This window comes from Protopterus annectens, chromosome 2.part0 (assembly GCF_019279795.1).
Source record: "Protopterus annectens isolate FY-2018-M chromosome 2.part0, PAN1.0, whole genome shotgun sequence".
NCBI classification, from domain to species: domain Eukaryota; kingdom Metazoa; phylum Chordata; order Ceratodontiformes; family Protopteridae; genus Protopterus; species Protopterus annectens.
In genome coordinates this window covers 681889760-681910860 of record NC_056728.1, presented here as the reverse complement: position 1 = coordinate 681910860, position 21101 = coordinate 681889760, and the positions used below count along the sequence as shown (strand labels likewise).

At 40.4% G+C, this 21101-nt stretch overlaps 1 protein-coding gene across 1 annotated transcript in view; it reads left to right on the top strand.

Moving 5' to 3' along the window:
• The window catches only part of NIPSNAP3A (nipsnap homolog 3A), a 484684-nt gene that overhangs the window by 192992 nt on the left and 270591 nt on the right, over window positions 1–21101 (top strand). The window contains exon 4 of the mRNA XM_044061013.1: window positions 20581–20730. Within this exon, the coding sequence (XP_043916948.1) occupies window positions 20581–20730 (150 nt within the window). The remainder of the gene's footprint in view (window positions 1–20580; window positions 20731–21101) is intronic.

The following is a 21101-nucleotide window of genomic DNA, read 5'->3' as shown; positions in this document are numbered from 1 at the left end:
AGTGTGGTGGAGTTTCTATCTTCATCAAGGACATGCATACCTCCAGACTGGTTTGCCAGCATGATGCACTGGAACTACTCCAGATACATCTGACAGTTGGCAAGACACCCATCCAAGTTATAGCTAGCTGTAGACCCCCACCATGACTCAGGACACCCACTCCTCTTACCTGGATCTACTAGACTCCATCAAGGCACCCCTAACACCATGATCTTTGGTGACGTCAACTACCCCATCATAGACTGGGTGAATTATTATTGCACTAACGCACTCAGCGATTCCTCAACGTCATCTATTCTAATGCACTAGACCAGCTCGTCTCATCCCCCACAAGGTGAGATAACATTCCTGACTTGGTTCTCACCAACATGGGTGACTGCTGCACCACTGCCATAGTATGTCCTTCCCTAGTTAGATCGGATCATCGGACTGTCTCATTCAAAGTTTCTATCCCACCCAACCCCCCTAGCCAAAATCAAGCTAAAAATCTTCTCAAAAGCTGACTACAACCTCCTAAGGGAGGGTATCTGTAGCTTCACACCACTGATCCCCCCACAGGATGCAGACAGCTATGCTGAACAGTATGCCATTGCAGTTTACAAGCACCTGTACAGCTGCATGGGCTCAGCCATACCCAGTAGAACTAAAACCTGCTCCTCAAGGAAACACAAACCTGTTTGGACATCCTCTGTCAACAGGCTTTACAACAAAAGGAAGAAACTGTTGTCCAAGGGTAAAAGGGAACAAATTCCAAATTGGAAAAACTCCCTCCTTAGCCTCAACAAGCAAATTAAATAACTAGTGAAAACTTCCAAGGCCAGTTATGAATCAAAACTAGCCTCCTTAACAAAGGGAAACCATAAAGTCTTTTTTAGTTATGTCAGGAACCTCCATGGCAAAGCCCAGGATTGTTCTGAATTAGTACTTAACAGTATCACACTGATCCTGTTGACATAGCCAACTTGCTAGCAGATAGGTTCAGTGCAAATTTCACCCCCTGTCACCCCCAAAGGCCTTTTCAACATCCCCGATACTTGAACCACACCTCACATCTCCGTAGATCAAGTGTTACAGGCCCTATCCAAAGCAAAAAACACAGCTTCCATGGGACCTGGTAGTATCCTAGGATGTATTCTGCACCATCCCCAGCAAGAACTGGCTTTGCCATTGAGCACCTTATTCAACCACAGCCTAAGTACTGGCTTCATTCCAGTAGAGTGGAGAATCACCATTGTCATCCCCTTGCACAAAGGCGGTGCCACTACTGACCCTGGAAACTATTGCCCCTTTAGCTTGACAAGTCTGATCTGTAAAGCAATGGAGCATACTATTATAGATCTCATAAATAAGCCATGGAGTGTATTATTATAGATTTCATAAACAAGGACATAGGCAATCTCCAAGCACTTGTCCCACCTAGTTTGGATTTGTCAAGGACAGATCTTGCCTGTTTGAACCTGGTCGAATTCTTTGAGACTGTCAACAAGACCCTGGATGAGAGAAAGTCAGTACACACAGCTTACTTTGACTTGGGCAGGGCCTTTGACACAATCCCCCACTTGGGCATCATCGAAAAGCTAACACAACTTGGCGTAAATCCCTATCTCATCAGGTGGGTGACCAACTGGCTGATCGACAGGACCCTCAAAGTCAAAATAGGTACCGCCACCTCCGATAGCAGACCTGTCACTAGTGGAGTTCCCCAGAGATCTGTCCTGGGACCCCTACTGTTTGGCATCTATTTCTCGGACATACAGACAAAGACAAAAGTCCTGTGGCTGACCAAGTTTGCCGAAGACTGTAAGTTGGGTGCTGTCATTGACCCCCAAACGATGATAACATACTGAAAGCGGGTCTCACAGCAACTAATTACTGGTGCCAAAGTCATGGCCGCAAGCTAAATGCAAAAAAAATGTATCATCATAACATTCAGCAAAAACACGACCCATACTGATTACCACATCAACGGCAACCCCCTAAGCACACAACCTGTGGTGAGAGACCTGGGGCCTCAGGTTGATAATCTTACATTCAACCATCATGTGGCGGCAGTGGTCAGAAAAGCCTTTTACTTGGTTCATCTCATAAGTAAAGGGATTGCATCCAGAAAAAAGGAGGTTATTACCTCTCTATACTCTTCCCTTATTGGACCAGTAATTAAGTATAATGCCCGTTTGGGATGTACCTCTCCAAACATCTGCACCAACTGGAAAGACCACTGAAATGCCTCACAAAGAGAATCCATGAGCTCCACGACACCTGTCCTATGCAGACAGGCTGAGATCACTATCACTCTACTCTGTATCATACAGGTTGCTCAGGGCTGTTCTGTGTCTTGCCTATAAGGCAATATCGGACCCTGCCCTAGTAGAGATGCTCCATGTCCATAAGTCTAACTAATCACACACTACCCACTCAAAAGGCCCGAACCTAATATGTGACATTAACAAAACCTGCTGGAGAGACAGGTTTGTCTCACAGAGGCTGCCTTGTCTCTGGAATAGACTTCCCATACACGTCAAACAGAGCACCTCGCAGACCCTCTTCATGCACAGCCTTGATGAGGGGATGGGAAACCACAAATTTGTCCCAGGGGTTCCACTTGTGAACCTCATTAATAGGGCAAAATGTGCTGACTGAGGTTTCTTTTTGGGGATAAACTCTTGGCTAGGCTTGTAAGGGCCCCAGGTCCATTAGCCTAGTAACCTCCCTATGTAGTTCAAAGACCTGTGCAGTCATTATTGAGTCTCAGACCGTCTTGAGAGTAAATCTGCTTTCTTTTATCAAAGAAGTTTGTCAAATAAGCCCATGTCCCAGTTCCGGCTTCACTAACACTATTTTTTCAGAGTATGTTGATGTTCTCGATGACAAGTTCGGCAAACTCCCAGTTGTGTATTCTATGAAGTTAGACCCAGAGGTCAGTCCATTAGTCAGACCAGCAAGAAAAGTTCTGATAGCTATGCAGAATAAAGTCAAAGCTTAGCTGGATAAAATAGTGCGGCAAGGTTTAATTTGTCTAGTTACAGAACCTGCTGATTGGGTGTCGTCCATGATAGCCACTCATAAAAAGGCTCAGAGAAAATCAGAATATGCATTGACACAAGAGATTTCAACAAAGCATTAAAGGGTCCGCATCATCCTATGCATAAAGTCAAAGGGGTTGCTGCTGTACTTGGATGCAAAAAGCTCATTTTAGCAAGTGATACTTGATTGTAAATCTTCGTTACTGACTACATTCTGTTCCCCATTTGGAAGATGTAAATTCCTCAGGATGCCATTTGGAATAAATTCTGCAAGTGAAGTCTTTCAGAGTGCAGTGGAGCAAATTTTTTCAGTTATCCTTTTGCTGTAATAGTAGATGATTTATTGGTCGAAGGCAGTGATGAAGCAGAGCATGACAAAAGTCTTAAGAGAGTTCTAGACAGAGCACGTGAAGTGAACCTAAAGCTCAATCCTCTAAAGTGCAAATTCAGACTACCAAAAGTTACATATATGTAGGTCATTTGTTTAATAGCATTGGCTTGAGACCACACCCATTCAAGCAAGCATTCTTGAGATGTCCGCACCGGATAATGTTCAAGCTCTACAGTGTTTTCTTGGTATGGTCAACTGTTTAGGCAAATTTATACCAGACTTCAGTGAATTGACAGCACCTTTGAGAGAGCTAACACGTAAGAATGTTATATGGTCTTGGTTGGAACAGCACCAGAAAGCATTTGAAGACCTTAAGCAGAAATTTGCCACCCCACCTACATTAAGATACTATGATGTCAATAAACCAGTAACTCTTTCCTGCGATTCTTCAAAATTTGGTCTTAGTGCAGTTATTCTTCAAGAAGGCAGGCCAGTAGCCTATGCATCTACAACACTTACCCAAACTGAAATGCATTATTCTCAAATCAAGAAGGAACTTTTGGCAATAGTATTTGCATATTCCAAGTTTCATGATTATATCTATGGTCAAGATATTCAGATTGAAACTGATCATCAACCTCTAGTTACTATTTCAAAGAAACATATGCATTTAGCTCCAGCAAGATTATAAAGAATGATACTCAAATTGCAGAATACAACTTCAAAATGGCCTATACAAAAGGCAAACAACTTTTTCTGGCTGACACCTTAACCAGATCGCCCAGAAATACAATGGAACAGCTTGACGTGGAGAATTTTGACTTCATTGTCATGGGAATTTGTAATTTTCTACCAGAAGACTTGATAAGCTGAGAGATCATACAAAGACTGATCCAATTTTGCAGAAGCTCAGTCACTACATTAATGTTGGATGGCCGTCAAAGCAGTCTAGTGTACCACCTGAAGTGCAAAATTATTTTCCTTACAGAGATGAGATGTTGATAGAAGATGGCATTATTTTCAGAGGTCCTAAAATTGTTGTTCTTGCTTCCTTGCAATAAAATTCTATCCAGATTTTGCATCATGGTCACCCAGGTTCTAAAGCTACCAAAAGAAGGGCAAGAGGACTAGTATTTTGGCGTTCTCTAGCAAAAGACATTGATAGAGTACTTTCTTCTTGTTCAGTTTGCAATAGTACTAAACTGCATTTACAAAAAGAGTCACTTCAGCTAAGTAAAGTTCCTGAACTTCCTTGGTCAACAGTAGCCACTGACATATCCAAGTGGAACAATCAACTTTACTTCGTATTGGGAGACAATTCGAACTGGTTTGAGATCGATTTACTACCTAACCTAACATCCACTACTGTTATTACCAAGTTGAAACATCATTTCTTAGTCTATGGAAATTCACAGAAGCTTATCTCTGACAATGGTACCCAATTTGCCAGTCAGTTGTTTTAGAAATTTGCAAGAGCGTGGGACTTTACATGTTACCAGTAGTCTAGAATATCCACAGGCAAGTGGACTAGCTGAATGTGTGGTACAGAGTGCAAAGCAATTACTAGAGAAGTCAAAGCATGACAATACCAGTGTCTTTTTGAATTTACTCAATCTCAGAAACATGCACTGTGACAATATACTTGGCTCTCCTGCTCAGAGACTTCTATCTAGGAAGCCAGAGCAACATTGCCTATCAGTTCCAGTTTGTTGAGGCCTAAAGCTAAAACCAGCAGAGCAAGCAAAGCCCAGTTATTCAGAAAGTGTTCTTTCCAGAAGTCCAGTTATGACAAATAAAGCAGAGTTCTTTGTCCATTAAAAGAAGGAGAGACAGGATACAAATGGCTGTGATGAACTGCGCCCTGGCCTAGCAATCAAGGAGCCTCAATCCTCACCACTAACACCAGGGAGGTCGTCTCCTAGAAGAGGAAAGGATAACTAATACACACAGTTAAGTACAGTTTCCCTTAAGTGCACACAGAGATCTCAGTCAGTCTGGGTCTAGTTGCTCCCTTGCTCACCAGGTCCCCAGTAAGACTCCCCACTGACACAGCTATAGGGTCCAGATCTCAGCCTAGCTGGCAAGCTAACCTCCAGTACCCTTTCTGTCCAACCAGTGTTTCATGTCCCTGCCCAGGTAGCTAACACCCACCCACACTTTGAGATAAGTATTTATACAATTTCACAGACACTCCTGGGAAAGGCTGACACAGATTCTCCAGCTGTGCCCCTTTACCCAGACTATACAGTAGTGATTACTGCCACCACCAGCTTAATATAATTATCAGCTACTTAAATACCCTTAAAAGGGTGTCCAGTTATTACTGTGCAATATTATAATCCAATGGTGGTATGACTACACAGTCTAGGCTTAATTTGGAGTGACTTAGACAGTAAAATGTGGAAATATGTAATGTACTTTAGAGGTTATATTATCTCTACATAAACCAGCCACAGGTAAAGGTTTTAAAATATTTAATAATAAATAATTAAAACACAAAACAAAACTACTACAGTACAATGCTACACAAGTTCAGAGATCACACAAAACTTAAAACAATATCGTAGGGAAGATCTGGTTTTCCTTACAGCAGATGGCAATGTTGCAACAATCTTGAAGTTCACATTTTACAGTATTTTCTTTCATTTAAAAACACAAGCCTGTATTTTACATTTATTTATACAATTGATAGAATTATGTATCAAATTCTATTTGACTAAGCTGGCAGCCTTCGCCCATCTTCCTCCAATCTTCACAGCGGCAAAAGATTTTGACCTAATTGGTCAAGTAACAAGTGTATGTGCAGAGCCGAGATCCTACTTTGTGAAATCAAAGGGTGTGGAGTACAGGAGAAATCGCAGGCATCATCTTCCTGTATCAGGACAGATATCACAACATTGCTCCTGTGATACAAACTCTAGATCTCAAAGCAATCCAGACAATATTCCTGTTGCAGAACGTGTCTTGACTCTTACGTCCGCTTCCGATGATGTTCATGATGTCCCTAAAGTTGAACATTCAGCAGAGACAATCCCAGTTGCTTGACTTAATTCTAATTTTTGTGTCGCACAATTTGGTCGAATTTCCTGACATAGTGTGAAATACACAGCAACCTGGACGTAATTGTATATATGTATCTAGTTCTGTATAATTATATGACAAAGAATCATTTGTATCAATTGATTGTCAATCAGTGTCATCAATAATGCATGACTCATTTCTCAAAGACTGTGGATGTAGAATAGTGAGCTGTGTTGTACCTTTAAGAAGCATTTCCAAGGACAGCACATGCATATAAATAGCAAACACATGCTAGCTTCAGAGCCATTTTGAGAAGTGCAGTCAGATCGTGAACGTGTATGTGTATGATAGCTAATTTGTTTATAAGTTAAAGTTACTTAGCCTCATTTCTGATGTAAAACACAAATCAAACAAGCAAGCTGGTAATCGTTTAAGCTTGTCTGTTGGAATTTCTTGGGTAAGGGAATGATTGTTGTATTTTTGAAGCAACTGGGTACAGTGGCTAGTTGCAGGGATATGTTGAATATATCTGTTAGTATAGTGGACAGTTGGGTAGCACAGTCTCTTAGAACCCTTCCCATAACATTATCAGGACCAGCTGCTTTTCTTGGGTTTACTTGCCTCAGGGTTTTCAGAACATCAGATGTTCTTAGACATAGCACTTCCTCACCCTGTTCGACAGGGAGCTTATTTGGCACAGTGTTATTATCCATATCAAATCTGCTGAAGTAGATGTACAATAGTGAGCTGTGTTGTACCTTTAAGAAGCATTTCCAAGGATAGCACGTGCATATAAATAGCAAGCACGTGCTAGCTTCAAAGCCATTTTGAGAAGTGCAGCCAGAGTGTGAACATGTATGTGTATGATACCTAATTTATTTAAGTTAAAGTTACTTAGCCTCATTTCTGATGTGTTTGTACATAATAAAGCTGCTTGAACAGAAACCACAGTGTTTGTCTACTTCATCCTGACTAGACGAGCGACAGATGTTTAGTTTTTTCAGAAACTTTGTGTTGTCATCACATGGAGAGCATGCAGGCCTGTAGTCAGTTATGGCTTGTATGCCTTGCCGGAGACATCTGGAGTCCCTTTGGTCAGAGAAGCATCCCTGAATTTTACATCCATAGGTCCTCTTGGCCTCCTTTATATCTCTACTTAGATTTGCTTTGGCCTGTCATGGGGCATCCTTGTCTTTTGATTTAAATGCATCAGTTAGTGCCTTAGGAGCTGATGTACTTAACCAGATAACCAGGGTTTTTAATTAGCATGCATGGTGATACAGTTGATGACTGTTACGTCATCAAGGTATTTTGAAATATAGGCCATTACAGATTCTGCATACTCTTCCAGGTCAGTATGTTGGTTCTTTACAGCTTCAGTGCTAAACACCGACCAGTTTGCACATTCTAAGCAGTCCTGTAGTGCCAAGACTGCTCCCTCAATCCACATCCTTACTTGTTTGGTTGTAGGTTTGCCCCTTTTCAGCAGTGGTGTATGCAGGAAGCAGCATGATGGCCAGATGGTCTGAGTTGCCCAAATTTTGATAAGGTACTGCTTTGTAGGCCAGTTTTACATTTGTGTGCGCTTTATCCAGTGTGTTCTCCCCTCTTGTTGCAAAGTTCATATGTTGATGGTAATGGGGTAATACAGATTTCAAGTTAACTTGATCGAAATCACCTGCAATTATTTGGGCAAACTCAGCGTTCTTATTCTGGAGGTTATTTATTGACATGTACAGAATGTTCAGTGCCACGTTGTTATTAGCTCTAGGGGGGTGTAAACAGCTGTTATGCTCAATCCATTGAATTCCCTAGGCAAGTAGAAGGGTCTGCATTTTATTGACATGAACTCAATGTTCTTTGAGCAGTGAGAGGCAATTATTTCACAGTTTGTACATCAGATGTTGTTGATATATACACAAACACCCCCTCCATGAGATTTGCCACAGAGAGAGTGATTTCTGTCAGCACAAAATAATGACATCTCCTCCACATATATTGTGCTATCATTGGAGTTCATATTGGAGTTCAATCAAATTTCAGTGAACACAAGTAAATAACTATCACCTTAGATTGTCTGGAAAGATCCATCCTTAAGATGTTCTTCGTGTTTCACTGTTGCAGTCATTACATTTGGGTAATCTGCTGGCAGGTTGCCCTCAGTTGGCCTGATTAACAAAGTCTTGGGTCCTGCGTCGGTTGCTGTCTCTTCTTCCATGATGTCAGGTCGTCAGGGGTATAAAACATGCACCCGATGCCATTACATCAGTCTTTCTTGCCGTGCGGTGCCCGAAGCAGAAGCATTTCGCAAGTGCCGGTTGGCCGACTCCTGAAATTTTCATTTTCGAGTTTCAGATCCAAAGTCTTCAACTAAAAAGCTAAGTACCCCGTTGAGGAAACTTTTTCTTGCTCCTTACCGATGTCCGTAAAAGTTAATAATTGCATTACTTATGGGAAGCAAATACATCATAAGAATTTTCATTTGTACTGCATTTCTTGCCTAGGCCCTCACCACAACGTTCCTTGCTGTCGGTTTAGTGCTTTATTTAATCAACGCACTGTCAAACGTCGGTACATTTTTGCTTCTAATTATTTTGGCTCGCGCTTTAACTATCCAGAAATGTTGTCTATTAACAATCCGACTACCGGAATACCTAAAAAACGCAAAGAAAAAGACAAAGACAGGCCGTTGAGGTCCAAAACTGCTGACGATGCTTCTCCTAAGCTAGTCGCCAGTTCGCCGGTACTCAGTGAGGCACTTTCGCAGCCCCTGAAACCCACTACTTCTGATTTGCAGGCCTCTACTGAGACCCATTCGGAGTCCGGTATGCCGTGAGATGCTTCAATTATGGAACCCACAGATGTCTTTGCCTTGGATGTGTCCAGAGCCGCTGTGCAGGCACCGGCTTCTGAGGGTGTTTTCAGGCCTACAGATTTGTATATTAGACCGACGCCATCTTCAGGCCAAAATCTCAGCCTATGCTTAAAAAACCGACACCTGGGCCACATTTGCAGGCCCCTATGCCTAAAAAACAAATGATCAAAATGGCTGAAGATTTAATTACTCTGATCAGGGGTAGCCAACCTCCCCCCCCTTCTAAGAGACCTAGGCAAGACATTGATTATGAATCTTCTGAACAGGATTCTATTTCTTCTGACTCTTCTAATGAACAGGAATTGTTTCTATCTACTTATGAGGACTCTGATGGAGAAGATTCCATTCCTTCTGCTTCTCCCCCTGAGGATTTTTTTGGGGGAAACTTTACATACCTTAAGGGAACATTTCCACTGGAAAAGTCAGGATTTTTCTGAATCTAAAAAGAGACTTGGGGATTTTATTTTTCTTCCTCAGCATAGGCCTTTGTCTATACCTCCTGTTCTAGACATTGTTGATGTCTTTTCAGAATCTAGTATGGCTCCTGATTCTCTGCCTCCGGCTCCTTGTAAGTCAGACAGATACTACAGGGTTCCTGACTCCCACAAATTCCTTTTCAAAAATCCTGTTGCAGATCCTGAAACCATTTCTCAGGGTCCCAAGGGTGTTAAGGCTTCTACTGCTAAAAATCCTACCCCCTTCTGATAGAGTTTCCAGGGCGTTGGCTAGATGCGGTAAGAAGGTTTACGCTTCTGCAACCTTGGCAATCAGGGCTTTAAACTGTCAATTTCATATGCTAAAATATCAACAGCATATCATGGGACTGCTAAAACAGAAAATTATGTTAATTTCTGACTGTGTGGAAAATAAGGATTTACAAGATTTATTGCATTCATCTGAACAAGTTGGAAAACATATTTTGCAGTGTGGTTTTGATTCTTTGGAGGCCTCTTGCAGGGCTGCTGTAACTGGGTCTGTGCTAAGAAGGCATGCTTGGCTCAAAGAGCAAAATCTGCCTGATCATGTTAAAGCAAAATTGTTGGATGCTCCTTTATAACAGGACCGTCTCTTTGGTAATAAGGCTGAAGAATTTTTAAAAAAAGATGGAAGATAAAGCTAAATCTATGCAAACTGTGAAAGATTTCTTACAAGTGCAACCTCCAAGATTAGTAGGCACTGGCCTACTAAGAACTAGTCTTTTCCAGTTCCTTCGAGAGCCATTCAAGTCAAACGTAGACATTCCAAAGGCTCCAGGTTTCAGTCCCAAGGGACTTTCAGAACAAAACAATGGGATGTCTCCTCTTCCAAATCTGGAAACAACAAGACATCTCCCTATGGTAAGCAGTCTCAATGACTTCCCTTTACACTTACCAAGCAGTTACCTGTTAGCCGCCCCTTTGGGGGAAAAACTGGCTCTTCATGCAAGAAACTGGCAACTTATAACCCAGGGCAAATGGGTTTTAAATATAGTATCCCAGAGATACAGATTTCATTTCCACACGTTGCCAATTCCAAACAGATGGCCAGACCTGCCCCCAAATCAGTGGACGGAGGCCCAGAAACAAGTACTTTCCCTCATGAGCATGGGGGCTATTCAACCAGTACCAGAAGAGGAAAAGGGACAAGGTTTCTATTCCATACTTTTCCTGGTACCCAGAAAAGACAAATCATGGCGTCCAATTCTGGACTTATCTACTCTAAACACCTTTCTGAACATCCGAAAATTCAAGATGCTGACTTTTCACCAGTTACTTCGTATGCTAGGCAAAGATGCCTGGTTGGCAACTCTAGATTTAAGAGAGGCTTACCTGCATATCCCAATCAGGGAATCTTGCAGAAGATACCTCCACTTCAAAGCAGGCTACTTGTATTACCAGTTCTCTGCACTGCCCTTTGGCTTATCTACTGCGCCCAAGGTCTTTACAAAGTGCCTGGCTCCAGTAATTGCATTTTGCAGGCAAAGAAATATTAAAATATATCCATACCTGGACGATTGTCTAATTCAGGCAGAAAACAAGGACACTCTTCTAAACCATCTGGCGTTTGTAAAAAGGGTTCTAACTTGTCTAGGGTACACTATAAACGAAAAGAAATCACAACTGGTACCCTCTCAAAAATATACATTCCTGGGTGCAAGCTTGAATACAACTTGCCAGATGGCTTTCCTTACGCCAGAGAAGCAAACTCAATTGGTGACTTACTTCACACAGGTGGCCACAAAAACCCTGCTTTCTGCAAGGCAAATACTACAAGATTTGGGATTCATGGCCTCCTGCAGTCTTCTAATTCCATATGCAAGACTGCATATGAGGAAACTTCAGTGGTACTTAAAAAGTCTATGGAGTCAGCATTGTCACAGCCTGGAAACAATGATTCCTATCATACCTTGCCTGCAACCAGAGTTCATATGGTGGGCAGAGGCCTGCCACAAAAACAAGGGACTGCCATTCACACCACCCCCTGCTGCCCAAACCCTAACTACAGACGCATCAGACTATGTTTGGGGGGGCACATCTGGCAGGGATGTGCATTCAGGGCAAATGGAGCCCAAATCAAATGCACCTTCTTATCAGTCAAAGAGAAATTCTAGCTGTACAGAATGCACTGACAGCCTTCAAGGACTACCTTCATCCAGGACAATTAATGATAAAGACAGACAACACCACAGTTATGTGGTACATAAACAAGAAGGGGGTTACACACTCCTACCCCCTTTGCAGACTAGCCATGGCATTGTGGAACACGACCTTGACCTATCAAGTACAACTACAAGCTCAATTCCTGCCAGGAAAGCTGAATACTCTGGCAGACAAACTAAGCAGAAATCTCATGGACCCACATGAATGGAAACTGGAACTACGGATTTTCAGCATGTTGACACACAAATGGGGGATTCCAGACATAGATATTTTTGGCTCACCCCAGAACTATTAGTTGGACAAATTTTGCACAAGAATTCATCACAAAAAAGCCTGGAAAGTGGTTGCTCTATCCTTCAGCTGGAAAAACCTATCAGTCTATGCCTTTCCCCCTCTGCCTCTGCTCTCCAAAGTTCTACTAAAAGTCAAACAGGACAAACCAAAAATTATTTTGATTGCTGCAGACTGGCCTCTGCAACACTGGTACCCACTCCTGCGCAATGTGTCACACCTTCCACCATGGCACCTGCCTCAGACACCTTACTTACTGTCTCAACAGAACAACCAAATTCTGCACACTCAGCTCCAAACTTTGAATCTTGCAGCGTGGCTAATCACCTAAATTCACCCTTAGCATCCTTCAGCAAACCTGTGAATGGATGTCATTTTGGAGGCGAGAAGACCTAGTACTAGAAAATCTTATGCTGACAAATGGAAAAGATTCTGTGCCTGGAATCAATCTCAAGGGATAAGCACAGCAGTGCCCAACATTCCTCAGATTTTGCAATACTTAAGTGAGATGCTTCACAAGGTCTTGTCTTTTTCTTCCATAAAACTCCATGCCTCAGCCATTTCAGCTCATTATAGCACAGAACCTCCTCTCTTCTCTCATCTTCTGCTAAAGCAGTATCTCAGAGGGGCCAAAAACTTAAGACCACCCAGGAGAGCTTCAACCCCTGCCTGAGACCTCAATTTTGTATTGGAGAAGCTCACTCTCCCTCCTTTCGAGCCAGCTGCTACTGCAGACTTAAAATTTCTCTCCTGAAAAACAGTTTTCCTTTTAGCAGTCACTTCAGCTAGAAGGATTTCCAAATTACAGGCTCTTATGGCAGCGGAGCTTTTCATCATTTTTCCTACAGAAAGGGTATCTCTCAGGACCAATCCATCCTTCATGCCTAAGGTGGTATCCAGTGTGGCTCTTAATCAGACCATTCGTTTGCCAACTTTCTTTCCCAATTTACAGAACAAGGGGGAGCAGATTCTGCATTCGTTGGATGTACACAGACAACTTAGATTTTACTTAAACAGGACAAAATCTCTAAGAAAATCTGAACAACTGCTGGTGGCATTTGCTGCAGGGGCAGAGGGAAAGGCTATTTCAAAGCAAACCATTTCCAAATGGATAAGCCATTGTATTCATTTCTGCTATATACACCATGGAAAAACTATCCCCCAGGGGATCACATCTCATTCCACCAGGGCTGCATCTACTTCAACAGCCTTTCTCAGAGGTGTTCCTACCAGGGACATTCTAGAAGATTCTACCTGGAGCTCAGTTCATACATTCACCAGACATTACCATTTACCACTTTTCTCTAAATCCAGAGCTGGCTTTGCCACTGCTGTCCTGCAGGGCCTTATAGCTGGTCCTAATGCTGTATAATTCCCTCCACCCAACCATAGCTTTGGGAATCTACCCAAATGTAATGACTGCAACAGTGAAACACGAAGAACATAGTACAGTTGTGTACACTTACCATAAATGTAGATGTTCAAGTGTATTCACTGTTGCAGTCCTGGTTACCCTCCCTCCAGCCCCCTATTTTTCTCTGGCTATACCTCTACTTTCTTTCACTATGCTTAAAAACCCTTTTGATGTATTTGCTTTTGGGATTGGAGGTATATTTTTTGTGTTTTTAATTTTATTTGCTCCCTATTTGGGGGGCACCTGACATCTGGGGCAAGAAAAACTGATGTAATGGCGTTGGCTGCATGTTTTATACCCCTGATGACCTGACGTAATGGAAGAAGGGACAGCAACCGACGCAGGACCCAAGACTTTGTTAATCAGGCTGACTGAGAGCAACCTGCCAGCAGATTACCCAAATGTAATGACTGCAACAGTGAATACACTCGAACATCTACATTTATGGTAAGTGTACACAACTGTACTGTGCCTGTCTTGCTCTCCAGTGAGCATATAACAGCAACATGGAAGTGCAGGCCTGTGTGGATTTCTTTTCAATCCGGGATTAATTCCTGCTCTAGAGCTTCACTTTCTTGATCTTCCACATCTTTTCCCTTTAATATGCTTCCCATGTCCGATTGTCAACTGGTTAGACAGGTTTGACAGATTTCTACAGTTTTTACCATGTTCCATTAAGATTCCAAGCTGCAGGAGTTCTTGGATTGTGTTTGAGTTTGTAGACCTCTCTGCTAGCAGTTCATCAAGCGTACAGCACAGTGAGATATGTCATTGGATTTCCAGAAGATTCTCAGCATTGTAGTTAATTATACTTTCATTTCTTGCCCTTAAGTCTTTTTTTTTCCTGTTGTTTCTGACAAAAACAAGACAAGTAGTGCACTTTTCTGTAGCGATCCAAAGCAGCCAATGCCACGCAGGGCACCACCATTATTTTTTTCCATCAACAGTAGTCATATTTCCCAGAGACAACAGGAGTTAAAAATACATACAGTCGCAGTGGTGGTGCTGCGGTAGTGTTGTCACCTCACAGTAAGACGCTGTCTGGTTCGATTCTCAGCTAGAGCGTCTTCTTCGTGGAGACATGCGTGAATGGGCGTACCTTCGTTGAAGGTTGTGCATCAGGGTTGGTAACTTGGCACGTAAAAATCAACTACCAATCATTAGTGGACCGGAGTTCTGCTGTGGCGACCCCTAACTGGGAAAAGCCGAAAGACACAACAACACAACAATAGTGGGATATTTGTAGACAGAATATTTAAGAGTGTCATTAGATGATTGTGTACTAAAACTTCATCATTTACAAGTCAGTTATGTACAAGTAAAATGAGTACACATTGTTTTAAGAAGCAGAATTTACAATATTTACAGTGTGAATGGAAACAGTGTTAGAAAGATAACTTAACTCCAGGGTTTTTAACTTTTACTACACTAATTGTGCATTGCCAGACAGTTGTAAGTAGAGTTCCAGCAACTATTTGTTGAATACATATGTTAATGACGTGTACAGATTTGGTTTGACCTATTATTTTTAAAGCAGCAACATGAATAATAATCCTTAGTGTGCTAATTTAATCCTGAAATGTAGGTATTTAGTTTAATTGTAAATTTCTATCAGGAGTTGATTCCGTTTACCGGGAGTAAATATCTTTTAAAATGTTTTCTCCAGTGGCAGACACAAATTGGAATCTTTCCATTGTTAAAGTAGCGCAAGAGTTTGTGTGTGCATCATATAAAGATGTCCTTGTTTAGTCTGTGTCTGAGAGGGAAGCAGTATCTGCTATTAAGTATTTTAAAGGTGAGTGTAAATAACAGAAGTGAGGTACATGTGGTATGTGTAACCAGCTGGCCTTCTATAGCGAGGGTTATGAATGGGTTTCCAGTCAAAACCAACTTATGTGTTTGGGGCATCAAGATGTGAAAGTTGGCATCCACATCAAGAACACATAATACACCTTACAGGTTCTGCATCAGCATGTATTTCTTTTTTTAAATAAGAAGTATGAAATGTGACTACCTCTGATTTACCAGAAAATCAAAAATTTTATGAGGGACTCAACCCTTCCCTTTCCTTTCCTTTACCACACATACAGATTTTGTTACTACTAAAGTCCTCGCTCAGTTAAATTAGTGTTGTTTGATCAGTCACCTCCTTTCACATACTGCTCGCAGGATCATTATTAAAAATATTTTAATACCCAAATTGAATATGGCCTTCCTTTTCTTGTTATGCATTCAGATCACAATGCTGACAGAATTCAGACTGCTGAGAATAAAATCTGCAGATTTATTCTATTAGCAAGCCACTGTTTGCACCATTGTAATTTGCTAAAAAAATCCAGATGGCTTTCAGTGCCTCATAGGACCACTTTTCTTCCAAGTACTCTAATGTTAAAACATGGTTTCTGCACCCCTTTGAGAGCGAGACTACCATTATAAGACAACCTTTATGTACTTAGTACACAGGCACACAATTTCTCTTTTGTACGCCCTCCATTTAAGACTGCTGTACTATAGAGAGAGAGAGAGAGAGAGAGAGCAGGTCCTAGTGTACAGAAGGCTACCTGGAACCACCTGCCTACAGACATCGGAAGTCTAGATACCATTAGAAGCTTCAAAGATGTACTTAGAGAGCATCTCTTTAATGAATATACCTACAACTGCTAACATGATAATGGTTAGATAGCTTATCATCCCAGGTCTTGAATAACAAAAAACGTTTAATAACCTTTTCTCATCCTCTTAATGTAGCATTGTATGCACATATATTTCACATGCATGTATGAGTTTCAATATTGGATGTATGACTGCACTGTATTTTATGCATATCTTAATTTGCATTTTGTATATATCTTTTTTCTTTTCTAAATGTGCTGTGACTAGATCTTTTATTGTTACCCTATTAGCATTCAGCCTTGCCAGTATGTTCTGAATTTTGCTATATACTCATTTTGTATACCGTATTACAGATAGAAAGACTATGATGTATTTTCTGGTCTTTGAGCTTGGGTTGTGGTTGAATAGGGTCAATAGACTAGTCCACTTGCACAGTGAACAATTAGTAAGTCATAATTCTTTATATTTAAAGGAGCTTTATCTGGGTGATATAAAAAAGCAGTACACATTTATACATGTAGGGTTAAGATAGTAATTCCCTTTGTATATATAAAGATGGATGTCTGGATTAATGTCCTTAGCTTGAGCTATGGACTTTAACAAATAGGCTTGAAAGATGAGAAAAAAATGAAGAAACCTTGTTTGGCGGGTTTCTTGAAATTACAGTGTTATTAGCTTGTTTTGAAGTCTGCAGCTGAATGATGTTTGCCAGGAGAACTCTGTGCATTGGGTTCTAAAGAATCCTTCAAAGTTATTAGTTGTTTTTTAAAGTCATTACTGAGAAGCTGTCTGCAGATGCAAGTAATTAGTCTTGAAAGTTGTGAACATTCTTTGTTAAGATTTAAAGGTGCATTGGCAAGCAGTTCAATGAAAAATAAAGTCTGAAATTGGGGAAACTGAATCAGAAATCTTAGTGTCCCCAGCAGCCGTAATACTTTGATTTATTTAATAAAAAGTATGCACTAAGTTTTATTTAAATGTTGCCAGTGGCTATAAGTTAATGTTATCTGAAAGCATGCAAGCTATTTTTTTTCACATCTTTGAGGGAAATACAGATAAGAAAAGTACAGACTACAATCAGTGTAAGAGGAGACATAGGATGTAACATGCCCTCTAGCATGGATAACCTTTAATTTTAGATCAATTAATGCCTGTGGCTACAGCCATCAATTTGGGGCAGTCGCCATATCTAGAAGGTTAAACTTCATTTGATTAAAATGTACCTAGTTTTGTGTATTTATTCTAAGTTAATGGGGAATTAGCCTTGTGTATTTATTCTAAGTTAATAAGGGATGGGTAAAAATATATGTAGTTTTTTGTTTGAGGATTTTCATTACAGCAGAAAGTCGAAAAATGCAATGTAGGTTCAAATGGAGATAAGAAGAAACAACTGTATAAAAGATCAGCCTGCCAAACAGTATGTGCATGTAAGACAAAGGTGGAAATAAACATTCAAAAGAACTGTCATGTATAATAGGTGAGAGCATCAACCTTCTGTCATAATGTCTACTCTGTCCTTATTATGTTGGAATGTGAATGGCATTTCAGGTGTACACAAAAAGCAAAGAGTAGTTAGTTATATTAAGAAATATAGGGTGTAAATAGTAATATTGCAGGAGACACATTTGTATAGAATTGAGCATGTGAATTTGACAAGGAATTCAGAGTGGAAGTTCAGCAGAATATCAGGGACAAAGGAAGAGGGGAGTGATAATACTAATTGTAAGAGTAGCACAAATAGTGATAGAAGTGGGAAAAAAGACAATAATGGTAGGTTTTCGTAGTAAGGGGCTATTGTCAAAGGAGGAGTATTACGCTGGCATGAAATTTATATACCACCAAAAAACTTCTGTTGTGGAGCTTAAGAAAATTTTGTGAGAAATAATTAGCTGTCAGCAGGAAATATTTATAGGTGAGGTCTGGAACTTGATTTGCAATAGTGAGGCTGTTAACACGGAGACATTGAAGAAAAAATATAACAAAAGAGGGTTGATTTCTGAATACATTTATGAAGATATTTGGTATGGAAGATGTGAATTCAGTAGTATTATCTCAGACAAAATTTGCATAATTTTCCCTAAGGTGCAGTAACTGGACTACACCGGATAGAAGCTATATTTCACAGGAACGTGTAGATTTAATTGACAGCTTCACCTCATATCCAGTAACTATTTCAGATTATTCACCTATAAAACTAGGATAAACATATAGGGTAGTGAAGTAAAACTGAATAGCTGGCAATTTCCTGCATACCTGTTAAAGAGAGGAATTTAAAGAATGAATACTGAAAATTATTTGAGAGTTATTATGGAAGATGGAAATTTCTTCAGAAAGGATAGCTACTGAGTGGGATAAAAAGATAATTTAGTTAAAATAGAATTGAAATAAAAGGGAAAGAGGTATGGTTAAGAAGTAATAGGAACTATTTACCGGAGCAGACAAAGGTTAAATTATTGCAGAATAAAGGAAATCTCACTAGAACAAGAGGAGGAGCAACTGGCAGAGTGCTAAAGGGAAAATAAGGGAGTGTTTGGATAATATACATGAGTGTGGGAAGTTGGCTGTTAAGCAGATATTTTGATAACCGCTCCAGAGCACAAAAACATGTAGCACAACTGATTAGGCAACCAAAAGTAGAAAGGGTTATCACCAAACATAGGGAGCCTGTAACAAGAAAAATGACCAGACATCCATTAGAGGTATTACAGATATTTTAGAAATTTTATGAACATTCGTATAAAGCAGAGAAATGTAAAAATCAAGAAAAAGCACAAATGGAAATATTTATGGAAGACTTAATTATGCCAGGGTTAGAGGAAGGTGAGCTTCAACAGCTAATAGCTAAGATGGGAGAAGAAGAGAGAAAAACAATGATGTATGGTCGGTCTTCAGAGAAGTTTTCAGGAATAGATGGTAATCCTGTGGAAGTTAGGAAGGAAGAAAGTGATAAGGATCTGGAAGGTTTTGTTTAATAGTATTTTAAAGATATGGGAAGAGGGTGATTGTATTACCCATTAATAGAACAGTGATGATCCAGAGAGAAGCAGAATGTAAGAAAGTACCGCTGTTGTTGGTTTATGATTCAGAGGAAACATTCAGTAGAGTAAGCTGTGATTTTATAAGTAGAGCAATGGAAGCATTTCCATTCCCAAGACAATGGGACTTTTATACATGTTGCTAGTAGTCCAGAATATCCACAGTCAAGTAGCCTAGCCGAACGTGCAGTGCAGAGTGCAAAGCACTAACTGGAAAGGTCAACGCATGATAATACCAATGTCTTTTTGAATTTACTTAATCTCAGAAACATACCCTGTGACAATATGCTTGGCTTACCTGCTCAGAAACTTCTATCCAGGCAAACCAGAACAACATTTCCTATTAGTTCCAGTTTATTGAGGCGTAAAGCTAAGAAGAACAGAACCATCAGAGCCCAGTTATTCAGGAAGCGTTCTTTCCAGAAGTCCAGTTATGATAAATCGAGCAGATTTCTTTGTCCATTGAAACAAGGAGAGACAGTGAGGCTAGAAATGGCAAAAGGTTTCGACCGGATTGCTCAAATAACAGGTATATGTACCAAGCCGAGATCCTACTTCGTAGAATCTGAGGGTGTGGAGTACAGGGGAAATCACAGACATCTTCTTCTTGTATCAGAACTGTTATCGCAGCATTGTACCTGTGTTACAGACTCTAGATCTCAGAGCAATCCAGACAATGTTCCCATTCCAGAATGTGTCATAACTTCTATTCCTGAGGATGTTCCTGATATTCCTAAGATTGAACATTCAGCAGGGACCGTTCCAGCTGCCAAGTCTAATTCAGTTTTATGTCACATGATTTGGTTGTACTTCCAGACCTAGTGTGAGGTACACAGCAACCTGGACATAACTGTATATATGCACCTAGTTCTGTATAATTGCATGCCAAAGAGCTATTTGTATTATTTGCATGTCAACTGATATTCTCAGCATTGCATGGTCTATTTCTCAAAGAGGGAGGATATAAAACAGAGTGTGGGTGCTGTATCTTTAAGAAGCATATAAAGGACTGAACGTGCACACACAAATAGCAGGCACGTGCTATACCCAGTGCCATTTTGAAAGTGCAGCCAGAAAGTGAGCATATATGAGTGAATGTAGCTATTGTGTGCAAGTTACCTAAGTTAAAGTTAATAAGCTTCAATCGTGATGTGTTTGTACATAATAAAGCTGCTTGAACAGAACCCACAAAGCCTCGTCTATTACATCCTGACTAGACAAGTGACATACCTGGTTTTAAAAATGTGCTGACTTCTTAATTTTGTTGTTAGTATAGTATAGCTTTTACAAAACTGTATAATTTTATTTAGTAACGTGTACTTTATCTATGTTTTTCAGGGGTTTATGAGATTATCACCTTTCAAATGAAACCTGGAGGTCCTGCTGCTTGGGGCAAGGCTTTTCGAGCTGCTATCAACACTCATGTTAATTCAGGGTATTCAACACTAGTTGGGGTTTTTCACTCTGAATTTGGCCTACTCAACCGAGGTGAATGTAATTCTTATATTCTGCAATGTTTACAATGTAAAATTGAATGAACCTTTGTAAAAGTAGAAGTTTTGTTCGGAATAAACATCTTTCTGTTCCTCACAGACCATTAATATTTATGTATATTTCAGTGGTTTGTTTCATTAGTGAACAAGTCGGAAAATAACCAGTGAAACTTCAGAATTATTCTGAAATATAGCAGATACACTAGATATGAGTTCAAACATTTGTATTGTGAGATCTTGAGTTTGGTAATCTTTCCTTCTGGTAATTATGTTCTGTCATGTATTTTGAGAAAACTCTGATGGTATTTTGTTAATAGTCCAAGTTTGTTTAGTAGGGAGATTTCCTCACATTAGAGGCATGGGTAG